Source organism: Meriones unguiculatus, chromosome 1 (assembly GCF_030254825.1).
Source record: "Meriones unguiculatus strain TT.TT164.6M chromosome 1, Bangor_MerUng_6.1, whole genome shotgun sequence".
In the NCBI taxonomy this organism is placed as follows: domain Eukaryota; kingdom Metazoa; phylum Chordata; class Mammalia; order Rodentia; family Muridae; genus Meriones; species Meriones unguiculatus.
The window spans coordinates 8,689,464-8,705,449 of record NC_083349.1 but is presented as its reverse complement, the minus strand read 5'-3'; the positions used below and the strand labels follow the sequence as shown (position 1 = coordinate 8,705,449).

Sequence of the window (15,986 nt, the reverse complement as noted above, 5' to 3'; positions counted from 1 at the left end):
TAGTCTCTGCCACAGGAATGGCAAGAGGGTTATAGGGAGCATTGCTTGCTTGCAAGGGACTGGAAGGCAAGCTCTGACCCAGAAAAGTACAAGATACAGCTCAAATCAGACTTGATGGGTCCTTTCTTTTACCCACGCTGTGTCTGTCATTCCTTTGAGGGTAGCCCAGCATAGAGTCACTGAGATCAAATCAGGTCCAAATCTTCTCAGATCCAGCCACGGTCTGGGGTCTATACTTTGATGCAGAGGCTTGCTCACACAGAGTGACCTACCAGGATTTTCCTCAATGTCCCCAGCCTGGAGAAGATATGCCCTGGCCTCCCAGCACCCCTGCAAACTGGAAGGACTCATGGCTGTCTGTCCCCACTCATCCCCATGCTCTCTCACGGGTACTGAAGGTTTATCAGAGCTGGTGATGGGGAGTCCTCAGACATCTCTGGTCAGAGCTGGCAGCTGGGGCCAGGTCTCTGCTGAACTCCTCCGGCCCTTTGTCCTAAGGGGTCTCACCTAACCCTAGCAAACATGTTCATGTTAGGATCATCCCAGCAGCCGCCTGTTGGGATCTGAGCCCAGCTCCTGATGTTGTCACTGCCCCTAGTGGCTGGGGTCTGTCAGCCTGGGTACCTGGCTGCATTTCTTTATCTTCTGTGATCACCTGTCACACTTCTCCCCAGAGACTTCATGCAAACAGGACTCCTGTCCTAGGCATGCGGACCCTTTCCAGGCCATAGCTTGGAACATTGTGTCGCAAATGCAAAGATGAAGAGTCTTCTAGGAATGAAGATGATCATGCTCTTGAAGGTTCTGGAAGCTGCAAAGCAAAACCCTTTGCCCTTTTATCATTTCCATTGCCATGTCACCACAGCTGTCTGCCTAACTTGGAGGGATCTGGTGTGTGAGTAAGCCTCTATCAACAACAACCAAGCAGACACTTGCCTTGAGAAAGCTTCTTTATTTAGTTTGCCATGTCGTAAGAAAAGACTGCTATTGACACTACAGTTCGAGAAAATCAGCCATACATGGAGTGAAGGGAAGTTCTATCTAGAGAAAGCCCAGCTGCCACCATTGTCTGCTCACAGTTGTGTGGGATTGTAGACATTGCTCTCTTTTTCCTATGACATTCTTTAGATTCTGGGAGAATGCCCACCACCACCATTCTCCTCTGCCATTTCATCGTGCTTTGACATGCATTTGTGACAAGGAAAACCTAGTCACAGTGAGTGCCAAGCATTGCACACTCATTTCTTCCACCTTTTCTGGGAATCTGTGCTCGTGGAGCCAATGTCTGGGTGTGTTTTGAGTCACATCTTAGTGCTTAGAGGTTGGCCACGGGCAATGTGTCTCCTCTTTTTCAGTGTGAAGGCTGCCACAGCTAGGACCATGGCCAGGAAGATTCCACCAAAGATGGCAGCCATGGGATAGACTGCCTGGGAGCTGGCTGGCTTCTCCGCATCCTTCACTGCCAAATCTGAGAGAAAAACAGAGAGTGATGATAGAGTGGGGATCGCACACACCGCAGAGAAAGGCAGAGAGTCCTTGTCAGAACTCTTCAGTGGGGAGGGATAAAGAAATGGGAGGAGGAACTCGGACCTGAGCCTTGAGAGAACAGTTCTGGATTGGGTCTGTAGACAAGTGGCAGACTACCACCACACACACACACACACACACACACACACACACACACACACCCAGCAGTCACAGTTAATCAGTTAATTCAGGCTGCCTGAATTTCCATGCCCTGCCCAGCTGGTTAATCCAAACACCTGGTGCCATTGTGATGAGGAGTAATATTACCATTGATTACGTTAACAACAAAAACCACAGTACGTTCATCAAAAACCCAGCCACTTGCCCCAGACAAGGACCAGGGCAGTTTAATGAACAAGCAAGCCCTCCTAAGAGTCCTAACAGACATTCTCCCTCTCACTTTATAGTTGAAAATTCTGGGCGCTCCAAACCCAGGGAATCAAGCTGTCCAGGTCACAAATCTCTCGCCAACCACCTACATGGGACCTTAAGTCTTGGGGGAAGGCAGTGAACCAGGCCTAATACATGGATTGGTGCGCAGTCTGGGCTGGCCCATAGGGCAGACAAAAGCATTTCAAATCCCCCAGCACCGTGGGCCCCAGCGGAAGGTAGGACCTCAGGGTTACCACCTACCCAGGTTCCTCTTGTCTTTGCTGAGGGGTTGCAGCTGGATGGGTCCGAGGACAACGTCCACCTTTTCCTGGTAGGAGCCTGCGTCCCTCTTGGACCTCACCACGCAGCCCCTGTTGCACCGGGAGGAGGCGTCGTACGCTCTACACACCACCAGTTTACACTGCAGGTACACTGAGGGGAAGCGGTTCAGGAAGTGGAAGGAACTGAACTTGAAGCGGGACACACGAGGCGAGGGCGAGGAGTAGGTCCAGTAGGTTTCATCCTTTACGCATCTGGAAGTGAGGAGAGGAGCCCGTCAGCTTGCTGAGGCACGGACTCACCTTAACTCCCTTGCACTCAGTAGTCGTGCTGGCTGCCTGGGCCTCCGGTGCCGCCATTGTGAGCTGTGCACACATGTCCCGGCAGCTCTGGTACCTTGCCAGCACGGTGACCCAGCGAAATCCCCTGCCATGACGATGAGCTCAGTGTGCCCAGGTAGCCAGGGAAGGTGAGAAGGCTGCTCCAGTTTGGAGTCCAAGAGCAAGCCAGAGGCAGGGCAGGAAAGAAAGTAGTTTCTTCTCCCCTCTCCTGGTCACTCAGCCTCACAAGGTGACATTCAGACTTAGGCTGAACACCTGCACTCCCTGCCCCCTGTCTCCTAGGGTCTCTCTGCTGAGCCCCTCCCCAGGCCTGGCCTACCCCCGTGCAACTACACCTCCATGATGGCAAATTCTAAGACGACACCTCCATGTTGGCGAGTTCTCTCTAAGACCCTAAGCCAGTATCCAGCACTTCCTCTTCCCTCGGGCACCTTGTCTGTGCTGATCATAGAAAGCCACCAATCCCCTTAGGGAATTCCCCTGAGAAGTGCATGGGGACAGTCCATGTGCATTTAAAATAGCGACGCTTACGTGATGCGGTGAAATAGAAGCAAGAAAAACTGGCCCCGGCTCGAGGACAGGAATGCTTCTTCTGTGGACTGTCCCAGGGCAACCTGGCTCTCCCAGAAGGTTAGCTTTGTGTCCTCTTACCCTCTTCCTCCTCTCTCCCAGAGCTTCCTTCCTGTTTCTACCTTCAACTCAACTGCCCTGAAACACCCAGCTTCTTTTTCTTTACTGCAGCCCTATCAGCATTCCAAGCGAAAGGGTACCTAGAGGCTTGTTTGAATACCCTGGAGCTGGGGCATTTGAAAGAACTGGAGTAGGAACAGGGGCAGGGTTGGAGGTAAGGTTTGGAGAACTCCAAGCAGGCCCACCCGGAAGTCTATTCTCAGGGGCCTCTCCACAGATGGTGCTGTAGCTCGTGAGCCCCTGTGCTCCAGGCTCAGTTGGCATCACAAATGGCATGGCCATTTATATGGCAGAATGTCACCACGATGGAAAACTTGCAATCCTAGCAGATAGGGGATGTGAGGGCCCTCTGAACCTGTGATACAGTAAACCTCTAGGCCACCTGCTGGGTATGCTGTGCCCTCAGGGCCCATCATTCTTTTTCATTTAACCCAACATCTACTCCTTGCCACTATCTCCAGTTAACTTGGGGCGCAGAAACTGGCCCAGAGATGTACGTATTTTAGTTTGGCTCTGCTCTCAAATCAATGCTCTTCTCATGACACACTCATGGTTTCAGAGACTTGTAACTAGAGAGCTAGCCCCAGCTTGTAGCCGACCAGTTGAATCACCACTGTTAGCAGGAGACGGTGCATAATTACCCATCCCCTTAATCAGGAATGTGACCCAGGGAAGAGCGTGAGGGCTCCTCAAAAGGCAAAAGCCATGGGTAGAAAATGATCTAAGCTTGAACCCATGCGAAGTTCAGCTAGCCCAAAGTCTGCATTCCCTGGGCTTCCTGGCTACCCATGTGTGAGCTAGAAAGTAAAAGTTTGCATCAGAAGGAACACACAGAAGTCCTTACCCACTCCGGATGAGATCATACTTCAAAGAGGTGAAGTCGTTGGGGTGTGGTGAAGCCACACAGGTGTCCACAAACAAAGCCAAAGAGGCATCAGAATGGAGGATTTCAGCCTGAAGGTACAAATTCTGGTCCAGACCCACATAGTATGGGCTCCTGGTCACTGGGTACAAGAAGGAGGAGGATGTATAAAAGGAAATGTTCACGTCGAAATTGCCGTACTGGACTTCCTGGACCTCGACGGTGTTGTTGGTGATGTACATGGTGTTGACCCAGGTGTTCTGAAGCATCTTGCAGCTGATATGGATGTGGAGGTCCCTTTTCCTTTTGATGATGCCATTTGAAACAGCCGCTGTGAGGAAGTTGGAGTAGTTGATGGTATCATTGTCGACCTACCAGGGGAAAGCAGATCAGGTCAGAGTCAGGTTAGAATGAGGGGGAAATGACTCAGCAAGACTCTTGCAGAATCATACAGAGACGGCACCTGTCTTCTTTGCACCTGCTATCACCTAGGATGGGTGTCAGCTTAACCGGCAAACTCTCCCCTACTCTCCCACATTCTCCAGCACATGGTGGAGGCCGTGATAATCTGCACGTGTTGCTCTTCACTGTGGCTCTGAATGAGGATCCTGGACAGCCCCTGGCCTGCAGTGCATCTGACCAGGCACAGACCCCCTAGTTCAGGACTCAGAGCTGGGTGTTCTGATCCTATTTCTCACCATCACTGGTCTCGTACTTGTGAGACAGGCCTGGTGATATCGGCATAGAATGCTTCCTGTTTTGAGTGACTGGAGACTTCCTCAGTGTGGGGATTGGCACAGCGGAAGCTGGAAGCCATGAGAGCCGCAGTTATAACTGAAGCAGGTCTTGATCCCAGAGCCTCACGTGAGCAACTGAATGGGGTTATGGCAACCCCGGGGCCATTCCTGCATGCACTCATTATACTATGGAACCCTTCGCCACTGTGACTTCCACTGGGCAGCAAACTCATGAGGAGGCTGGTGTCTTATGCCTTTTACTGTATCTACCACCTACTGAGAGCTGCCTTGCCAGTAGCTTTAGGCCTGGGTTCTGTGAGCATCTGAAGGAGAGAGTCGTGTCAAAAAAAAAAAAAAGTTTTTTTTTTTCTTGGCATCGCAACAGCATAAGTAGCGTCTGTAAATATCTACAAAGTGAATAAAGTGAGTTCCCAGAAGTACTGTAACAAGCAGAGGGAGGGCGTGGCAAGGAGGCAACGGCCCAGTGGCCAAGAGGACACACGCGAACAGTGATTCCTGGAAGCACCGTGTTGGTGACCGTCTGGCTCCAGGAAGGAAAGCACAGGTGCACCAGACTGGGGCTGTGGAGCTCTCCACAAACTGAGTGCTATGATGCTCTTCTCCCAGCCCCGCATGTTTAGAGCTCTGTATGCTGGAAACATACATGTGCGGGCAGGAGAATAACAGCACAGTGGCGTGACAGCATCCGGAATTTAAAGCAAACTGTATTCTTCATAGTGGGAAGAAAAAAGGCAGAGGAAGGCCAGGAAGAGGAAGAGCAAGCACACACGTGTACACACACACACACACACACACACACACACACACACACACAGAAAAAGAGCTTCCCACTGTAGCCATGTGGACTGTGAAGGGTGAAACTCTAGTCTAATTGGTTGGGACCTGGACAAGGCCCCCTGTGTTGCCAGCACTTACACAACTTACATATAATTATTTTTTTTGGAGCAGAGAGCCTTCTACCTCTCTACTCCTGAGAACTCCACTCTGCATGTGTGCCTTCCAGAAAAACTTATCATGAGACAAGAGCTTTTGCCTAACCTCTTTGACCCTTTCCTAGTCATCTCTAGTCTGACATCGCCCTCCACAGACAGCAGAGCCCAGGGCAGGGCCAGCCTGGTTGACAGAGTGCCTCAGAGCCTGCACTCCAGACCTACGTCTGGGAAAGAACGAACAAAAAAGAACTCTTGCTCTTCATGTTTTCAGGGGAAGCACATTGTATTTCTCCCATAAAGTCTCCAAAGTTTTTAAACATTCATATTTTGGTACCAATGGTGTTATAAGTCACATAGGTTTTTCAAATTATATTTAATATAAATATATTCACAAAGCCCCTATTTGTCTCTCTGTGATAGAGCTCAGTTCTGAGTCTTTTCTAAACCATAAACACAGAGGGCAAACTTATTTCTTGATCTGAAGGTGCTATTATGACTCTAGATTAAAATTCTTGCTTAGCCACCTGCCCGGGTGGAAAGACAGCCAATACGACAAAAAGTCCTGTATGTGAATCTACTGACATTCCCAGAGAGGCCTGGGCTCTCACTGTGCTGGCATGCCTTTCACTGCTAGAAAGCTCATCTGTTCTGTGACACCAGCCAAACTATCACCCTCCCACTGTGCGGCAGCCTGGGAGAGCCATGAGCGACTCCTGCTCCACAGCACACTGGCTCCACAGCTTATGAGTATGTGGCTTTGAACACATTGTTTAGCTCCCCCAGACCTTTATGGCTTCTGATTAAGCTGGGATAAAGGCACCCTGAAGTCATGGAGGAGTCTCAATGCAGTGCCTGGCACACATAAAAGTTGTTGACAGTACCACAAAGTCTTGGGCTCTGTACCAGGTCACCAAGCATGGCAAATCAAATCAAATTATCCCTGCCTCCGAAGCACTCAGTTTGGTAGGTGATGTGGCTGCTTCGTGAATGCAGTGTGTGCTATCCAGGTTCATTCAAGTTAGAAGAGGCACAGATGGCATGCTGGTTAGATGGCCTCAATGGCCTATGACTCGCCACCAGCAAGCTGCTGAGCTGTCTGATGCTCCAGGCTGCTCATTTGGAAAAAGGAGCAGTAGTCACCGCCGGTGGGCTGACTCACAACAGGCTGAAATTCAACATGGTCAACCAACAGAGCAAAATGCAATAACTGGGCTAAATAAGCCACCTCCTTGGCCTGGCTGGTGTACATTCTTCTCCAGGAGTAGCCCATCTCACCCACCAAGTTCCTCTCAGAAGGAACAGGTCCTGTGTGTGTAACCTTATCAAGAGATCTGGGTGACCAGATCTCACACACAGCCATAGGAGGCCCAAGGCCCTCCTGGTTGGCTGAGTGTCTGCTTCCTCTCTCAGGGTTTACTGTGTGTCAGAGGAATGGAAAGCAGTTTCTCCTCACACAATGGCTGGCATGTGTCTGGTGCATGAAAATTACAGGCAGCTGAGCTTGTATGTCCTGTATAGAACACCACAGTAAGACACACCTCTTTTCCATTGCCCAAGCACCTCCATCCTGTCTTAAAAGTCACATCCTCCAACCTAGAAGCAGGCCAGCCATGGGAACCTTTCCCCTATTGCACAGTTATTCCTTTTTGCTAAATTTAGTATGAATGGGGTATTTCTAATAGTAATATACATATAATTTATGTATAAATCTTCTGTGTCTGGCTCCTTTTTTAGTAGAATGTTTCTGAGATTCTTGCTTTGTAGTGTCAGTCCTATCCCATTGGTCTAAACTGCTTTGGGTAATGGGCCTGACCTCTCTTAATTCAATCTCCTCACTTCTAAGATGAGGTGCCAGTACAAGAACATTTGCTAAGAATTTGGGAGTAGCAGAGTGCAGAAAAATCTTATGAAAGAAGGGAGAGATGAAAGACCTGGAGGGTACAGGAGCTCCATAAGCAGAGCAACAGAACCAAAAACTCTGGGCACAGGGGTCTTTTCTGAGACTGATACTCCAACCAAGGACTATGCATGGAGATAACCTAGAACCCCTGCACAGATGTTCATGGCAGCTCAGTCTCCAAGTGGGTGCCCTAGTAAGAGGAACAGGGGCTGTCTCTGATAGGAACTCAGTGGCCTGCTCTTTGATCACCTCCCCCTGAGTGGGGAGCAGCCTTGCCAGGCCACAGAGGAAGACAATGCAGCCAGTCCTGATGAGACCAGATAGGCTAGGGTCAGATGGAAGGGGAGGAGGACCTCCCCTATCAGTGGACTGGGGGAGAGGCATGGGAAGAAAAGAAAGAGGGAGAATGGGATGGGGAGAGGATGAGGGAGGTGGCTACAGCCAGGATACAAAGTGAATAAATTGTAATAAATTAAAAAATAAGTAAATTTTTTAAAAAAGAAAATAATTTGGGGGTAGGCAGGCATTACAGTGCAAGTCTTTAATCCCAGCACTCAAGAGGCAGAGGTAGGCAGATCTCTGTGAGTTCAAAACCAGTCTGGTTTACAGAGCCATCAAGAACCACATGGACAGTTCCTGTTCCCATCACTAGGGAACCCTCTTGGGCACTGAGCTGTCATGGGCTACATCTGTGCAGGGATTCTAGGTTATCTCCATGCATGGTCCTTGTTTGGAGTACCAGTCTCAGAAAAGACCCCTGGGCCCAGATTTTTTTTTTTATTTTGGGGTTCTGTTGCTCTCCTTGTGGAGCTCCTGTCCCCTCCAGGTCTTTCTATCTATCTCACTCTTCTTTCTTAAGATTCCCTGCACTCTGCCCAAAGTTTGGCTATGAGTCTCAGCATCTGCGGGAGAGGCATAGGAGAAGAGGAAGGGAGGGTGGGATTGGGAGGGGACGAGGGAGGGGGCTACAGCTGAATAAACTGTAATTTAAAAATAAATAATTTTTTTAAATCAAAAAAAGAACTACATGGAGAAACCTTGCATCAAAAAATAATGATAAAATAAAAAAAGATTTGGGGAATACAACATAGCATCTTCCACTGACAGGATGACAACAGTCGTAGCTTGCCCAAGACTGGCATTTTCCTGAGATAGGGGACAGTCTACACTAAAATTGCCAGGTCTCAGGCAAACCCATGGGGGTGACTTCTCTACTGGCTACATCCAGCCCATGGGCCACGTCACTCAAAACACTGAGGGGGTACACCCTTTTGTAAGTCAACATGCAGTGCTTCAGGGTGAATTTTGTAGATGCCAATGCCGTGGCACAATGTCAAAAGGTTAGCCACCCCTACTGTTGGCCCCCTAAGAAATGACAATTGTGGCAACCAAGTGAGTGTGAAACTCAGCAGGGCACTGGCTTCCCCAAAGACACAGTAATTTGTTTGACCACTATTAGCCGTTGTAGAACTCAAGTAACTTGTTCTTGTATCTCTGGTTTCGGGGCCTCTGCATCTTTCATACACCCCATATGAAACTGTAGAAGCCCCAGACTTCGTAAAATCTCGAGCTTCTCCTGGGAGCTGGAAGTCTGGGTAAAGTCCTGCTGGGTGCTGTCTCTCCTGGACACTGCTGTGGAAGCTGCCTGGCTTCCCCTCTCCTCCTCCTCATCCCTCCTATTGGGAAGCAGCTGTGGCTACTGTACCAGAGGCTTCCGTCTCCCTTCACATGAATTATGTTCTGATCACATCACAGCCGTAGCTTGTAGACCCCCAGAATTGTAGAAGCACGGCAGCCGTCACTGTGATAAATCACACTCAGGGCTGTTGAGATGGCTCAGTGGGTAGAGGAACTTGCTACCAAGCCTAACAATCTGAGTTCTAGTCCCAGGACTCACATGGCAGAAGGAAATAACCAACTCCTATAAAGTGTCTTTTGACCTCCATATGCATGCAGTCGTGTGTGTGTGTGTGTGTGTGTGCGCATGCGCACACACACACTCTTTATTTAATGAAAGAAAGCATGCTCAGTAGGAAATAATAGAGTAGGCGGGGCCCAGCTTACCTGTTTGGTAGTGCCACAGCCTGTGTAGGGAATAGTGAATGTGACCTGCTGCTGTGTTATCTGGGGCTGACACCGGTAACTTGCATTAAAACCAGGAATGCCAATATCCCTAGCAGAATAGCCCAAGGACTGAAGGTAGCTCCTGCTCACGCTGGCTTGCATGTGATTGGACAGACAAAGGAGACCTGAAGGACAAGAGCAGAGCATGCATCGAGTCAGGATTCCAAACCCACAGCTTCGTGAGGGTGTTTTCCAGGTAAAGACACACAGGTCAAGACAGGTGATGCACATGTCCACACACGAGGAGCAGGCTCACAAAAGCATCACCATGGCCCCGAGGGTACCCTATGGCTAAAGTCAGCCTCATCCTCAGACACACCCAGTGAGGGCAATTGGATGTATAGGATTTTCCGGTATGGAACTGGAGACAGGGTTTTAAATATCCGAAACATTTTTGTCAAGTTAGCATTTTCTCATGAGGTAAAGCAACTGTACACTAAGACAGTCGTTGTGCCATTAGGTAATGTCCTTTAGCTAAAGAGAAAGTTGATGTCTCTAATCCTGATAGAGTAAGAGACTGTGGATGTCACCATGCTCAACCCTGAGCCAGTGTAGATGCACGTCCTCATCTCAAACTGGGGCCATATAGCCTTTGTTACAGTGGCTATATTAAGATGTCCAATTTTGTTTATCTTCAGACTGAAGCCAAATGTGTTAGGTATCAGGACATGGCCAGTGACTCATATTCTGGAAGGGTCACAAACTTTCAAGCCTGGTGTCACCCGCAGCTCCTTCTGGCACTGTCTTTTCACTATCTGCTGAGAATATTGTCTCATACCTTCTTATTCTTTGCCGATCACAGTAAGGCCAGTACAACTCTCATCAGCCATTGCTGGCCCTTGGCCCTCTTTTGAACATGCAGAGACCCAAGACACACTGTACACAGTCTCGCAATTGGCAACACAGGAAATCAGTCACGGGGGCCACAGTTGGGGGTGGGGTTCTAATAGTTTGTGTTACAATGCCAGGATGGTACAGGAGCAGAAGGCTGTCGGCGATGTGCCCAGTCCCAGTGAGTCTTCCTTCTAACAAGGGAACTTACTGGTGGTGGTGTTGTCGGATTCTGAGTAGTACTCAGCCTGGAACCCTCTTCGAGTGATGCTGTTATCAGTGATGAAGCGAATCGACATGAAGTTGGATGTTGACGTGAAAGAGCCCAAGGCCCCATCACAGACCCGGGCAATGAGAGGAGAACTGTGGTGGGGGCCATCGAAAATCTCGATGTAATCATAGCTGCAGCCCCCTTCAAGCCTGAAAAGACAAAAAGAGCAGTTAATTTCTCTACCGTCCAGACGCAGATGAGGGCTCAGGCCTCAGTAACCTTTGCCATGGAAACTCTGACCACGTTCATTATTTGAAAGAATAAGTGACTTCCTTAAATCCAGGGAGATTTTATCTTGCCAAAAACACCTTGACTTGTCTTCATATTGCCACCTAAGGTCACATGCATGAGATCTGTAGTCTCGTTTTCTGAACCATCCTTTAAATGAACAAAGGAAGGTCCCCACAGAAATCTTGATTTGTTCCTTCAAAGCGCTCTCAGGCCCCTTCCAGAATAAAACAATTATCAACGAATTCAGAGTGATAGAGATGAACAGGAAAAAAACAGTGGATTCTCTAATGATCAGGTTTCTCATCTGAGGCCTGTCTCCTTCTCCCATGAGATTAATAGTGTGCACTATGCATACTGAAGATGGTGGTGGTGATGTCCACGTGGACACTGCAAAAGGGAAAAGTAGTTCATAAAAGGTCACAAGCAGTGGACACTACTTGGGGCACTTTCATGGCCATCTGGGCCACTTGCCACCCAGAGTGACGTACATATTAACAGACCCTTAAGGACATCTCCTCTGCTCAAGAAGCACATGGGTGATGAGAATTCTGCCATATGCAGCAGCAACGCTAGCACCCTGGCTTCTGAGGACCCACAAATGAAAGGGCTCGAGGAGGGAAGGGCTGCACAAAACCAGGGCAATTGTATATTGTGCTCCCAAGACTATCATTACCCAAGCCACAAATCCTCCCTCCTGCTGAGAACGGTTCTGAGTATTTTCACATTCTCTGCTGCCTTTCTTGATCAACAAGATGAGGAGAGCAGGCATTCTAGGCCCCTTCTCTTGACTGAGGCTTAGGAATGTGGCATTCCATGGCCGCACAGCAAGTTTACAACAACCTGCAACTTTAAGCCAGACTATTTTCAAATTCCTGTGCTCTTGCACACTTTCCCCCACCCTCTTGTGCCACATCAAATCTGGAACCCATATTTTAAATGTTGCCTTGACTATCACCCCTTGAATTTCAAAGCACCCGACAGTGCCTCTCTAACATATGTTCTGATCCCCAAATTCACTAACATCTGCTCTCCACTCTCACTTACTGCACATCTCTGAAGACCACAGTCACACGGTAGTTGTTGGGGACCTCAATGTTCCACAAACATCTGGCATTGTTAGGATAGTTCCCTGGGTAGTATGGGCTGGAAAAGCGTCCAGAGAGTTGGGTCAGAAAGCCTCCACAGGTGTAATCTGCAATCAGAAAAGAGTGGGAATGTGATAAACCCCAGTTCACATCATACAACTACCCCTGGCAGGATGAGGAATTTTTGATGCACTAAGTGAGGAACCCCGTGACAGTTAGCCGAGCCCTGGCTCACTCACTGAAGCCTAGGGGGTTCTCTCTCTGTGTCTATCTCTAGATATCTTTGACCTCATCCCAGACTTACCAGGGGGAGATGTTGTCCTCCAATCTGGAGATGGAAACAAAGTTGGGTTAGAAGAAAGGCCTCAGCATCAAGTTCCTGACAAGGGACTCGTGCTTCAGTGGGACACAAGAGCAATGTTACTAAGAATAAAAAGTCTTTTCTTTGACAGCAAATGGTGGCCCTGACCATGCTCCCGTGTATCCATCATGGTGACAATGATGTGGCTCTGAACCCCGGAGCAGCTGTAACTTTGTCCTGAATGACAGTGGCTTGGAAAGAACCATGTCATCTAACCATAGAAACCAGACAAGAGCAGTCTCTGTTGCCCAGTGTCTTTAGACTCTTGCAAAACATGTTTTCTAGACAAATGACACAGGTGCGAGCCTCCATAGTGAATGAGTTCACCAGGAGAGTGAAGATTAGTGAAATGGAGTAAGTGCTGCAACTCTGTGATCCCGCTGAGACAAGCAGAGGGCGATGCTGGGTCAACTGAAGCTACCTCTGTACTTCCTGGAGCACACTGGAGGTTCTGAGGCAGACAGAACAGTAAAGAGCCCCCACCCCATGCTGGAGCTATTGTCTGTGGCTCTGGACAGAGTAGGGACAAGGGACACATAAGAATTAAGCAAGATCTGGACTCACCAACAGTGGTCGGGAACGGCCATGGAGGAGCTGTGAGAAAAAGAAGCCATGTCAGGGCCTTGAAGAGAAGGTGCCTAGCCTGCTCCTGGGGGCACAACTCTGAGCAGACCAGACACTGAGGTTTTAACATCTGCTGCCAGAGCAGGGACTGCTGACATCTGCACTGCCAGGAATATATCAAGAGCCCAAACTCTGCAACCATCTCATGGTAAAATATGTGAATGGATGTGTTGACAGGATGAATCCTGGGGGTTTTGGCTGTCCCGTGAATTGTAGATGACTAGCTCACGTCCAGGTGAAAGAATCCATTTGATCATTCATGTCTCAGAGGACATCTCCACCCACACTGGACATAAAGCACAGGTCTGGAGGAACTTATCGTCATGAACACAGATTCTACCCTGGTATCTGAAAGAGCTGCATATAGACACAAAGCCCAGTGAAGGAACTGGAGACAGGAATTGAAACAAGCAAAATGCTTGGTCAAGTGATCATCTGCCCATGAAGTAAAGCACCTCTACCATCAAAGAGCAGCACTGTCATAAGGTGGCTCCTTAGCTTAGCAGTCCTGCTCTCCATGGCACCAGAGACCTAGGACATGACACTCCTCCGCCATTCGCCATTACACTCAGAGTATGTGTGCAGCTCTGACGGGGCCTCAACCCCTGATAGAATGTTCTGTCCATCTTCACATCTCCTAATCTATCCTTCTTCAGACAGAAGCCAGATGTGCTAGGCCTGAGGACATGGCCGGTGTCCCACACTTTGCAAGGGTCACAAAGCTAAAAACCTGGTGTCATCCACCACCCCTGGCACTGACTTCTCACTATCTCTTGAAGAATCTTTGACCTATTCATTCTCTCACAATGACAGTGAAGCCAGTGTACCTCCCATCAGCCAGTGCTGCCCTAAGACTCTCTTTCTGGCAGCCAGAGCCTCAAGACCCACTGGCCATAGTCCCTCTCAATTGGATGGAATCATGGAACCCAGTGGTGCCACTTCATTGCTTATGTCTCAGACCTGGGAAAGTTGAGGAGCAGAAGGTTCCTAGTGACACTGTTCCCGAATGCACACTCACGCTGACAGGAAAACTTACTGGGGCTGACGGTGACAGGGGTAGAGTTGTAGCGAGCTTGAAACCCTTTCCTCGTGACACTGCCATCGGTGATGAAGACTACAGACATGAAGTTTCGTGTGGAGGTGTATGTTCCGTGGAACCCATCACAAACCCGAGCAATGAGAGGAGAGCCGTGTTCGGGCCCATCATAAATCAGGATATAGTCATAGTGGCAGCCTCCTTCAAGCCTGGGGACATAGAAGAAACAGGTCTCTTCTCTGTGTCTGCAGTGACGTGGGGATTCACATCTCAGGGATCATTGTCCTGACAACTGTGACAACATACAGCTTTTGAAACACTAGATGGCTTCCTGGAATGCAAAGGGAACTCATCTCTCTTCCAATGTCATGCCTGCTCTACAGTCTACCCATGGGGGTCACAGATGTGCAATCTATAATACCTCTTCACGAAAGCCTTCTACATCAGCAAAGGAAGGTCTCCTGAGAGCATTCTAATCTGCTCCTTCAAGGAGCCTCCGGTTATCTTCAGGATAAATCAAATCTCTCTGATGTGTGTTAAAATGGAAGGAGTAAACCCAAGGCAGGAGCTGGAGAGGTGCCTCAGTGGTTCAGTGCACTGCCTGCTCTTCTAGAGGACCAAGGTTCAATTCCAAGTCATAACTCCTTGTAACTCCATATGCAGGGAATTAGACGCCCTCTTCTGAGCTCTGTGCGCATGCGTGCAGTTCACAGACATACATATACACACAAAACACTCAGACATTAAATAAAACATCTAACAAAACATAACAAACCAACAATCAAACACCACAAGACAAGTCCCTGGACCTCTCTGACCTGGAGTGTCTCATCTACAAGGATGAACACCGTACTCCATGCCCACTGAAAAGGGCAGCAATCAGGCCGGGACAAAGCACGATATAATGCCGGGGTTGGGGGAGTACTTCATGAAACGGTGCTGTCTGCTGGTAACTGTCACGGAGGGGCTGAAGAAAAGCCATGTGCATGGGACCTGATGAGCTTCGGGTGCATTCTCTGTATGGTCCTAACAATGACACTGACACAATGTGCAGGTCCTACCACAGCAGAGACTGCTAAGGCCACCACAACCAGAAGCCAAGATGGAGGCCCCGGGAGCACAGCTCAGTCAGTAAGTGCTGGGAGCCTGCACACTTCAGTGGAAATGAACTGGCACCTGCCCCTGGAGGCTCACGGAATGAGAGACAGCTCTGAGGAGAGCTTTGCAGAGCAGGTGTCCTCATGAGCAGGACTGTCCCAAACACTGTCATTACCTAAGCCACAAATCTTCCCCCCCAATTAGTGTTTTCACGTTCTCTGCTGACCTCCTGATCAACATGAGGAAAGCAAGCATTCTAGCCCCGTCTGCTATCAGAGGATAGGGACATGCATGGTACACCATGGCCGTACAGCAAGTTCCTGACAACCCTGGCACTATTTTCAAATTATTCTTCTCATGCACCCTTTCCATTCTGTCTAGGCTAGACTAGTCAAAAGTGGAACCTGCATTTTAAATGTCGCCTAGACTATCACCGCCATGAATTTCAAAGCACCCCATGTTGTCTAACATCTGCTCTGCACCCACACTTACTGCACATCTGGGAAGAACACAGTCACTCGGTAGTGGCTGGGAACCTGAATGTTCCACACACATCTGGCATTGTTGGGATAGTTCCAGGGGTAGTTTGGACTTGAAAAGTTCCCGGAGAGGCGGTACAGAAAACCTCCACAGGCGTTGTAAACTGCAATCAGAAGAGTGGAAA

At 49.0% G+C, this 15,986-nt stretch overlaps 1 protein-coding gene across 10 annotated transcripts in view; it reads right to left on the bottom strand.

Moving 5' to 3' along the window:
- Positions 1 to 932: 932 nt before the first annotated feature.
- Dmbt1 (deleted in malignant brain tumors 1) overlaps positions 933 to 15,986 on the bottom strand; it is a 48,636-nt gene continuing 33,582 nt past the window's right edge. For all 10 annotated transcript variants that reach the window (XM_060381203.1, XM_060381210.1, XM_060381227.1 and 7 more), the window contains 10 exons: positions 15,815 to 15,965; positions 14,225 to 14,433; positions 13,129 to 13,158; positions 12,508 to 12,531; positions 12,163 to 12,310; positions 10,828 to 11,036; positions 9,726 to 9,910; positions 4,054 to 4,442; positions 2,161 to 2,432; positions 933 to 1,468 (listed from right to left, as the gene is read on the bottom strand). In XM_060381203.1, coding sequence (XP_060237186.1) covers positions 1,302 to 1,468; positions 2,161 to 2,432; positions 4,054 to 4,442; positions 9,726 to 9,910; positions 10,828 to 11,036; positions 12,163 to 12,310; positions 12,508 to 12,531; positions 13,129 to 13,158; positions 14,225 to 14,433; positions 15,815 to 15,965 — 1,784 coding nt within the window. In that variant the 3' untranslated portion in view covers positions 933 to 1,301. The remainder of the gene's footprint in view (positions 1,469 to 2,160; positions 2,433 to 4,053; positions 4,443 to 9,725; positions 9,911 to 10,827; positions 11,037 to 12,162; positions 12,311 to 12,507; positions 12,532 to 13,128; positions 13,159 to 14,224; positions 14,434 to 15,814; positions 15,966 to 15,986) is intronic.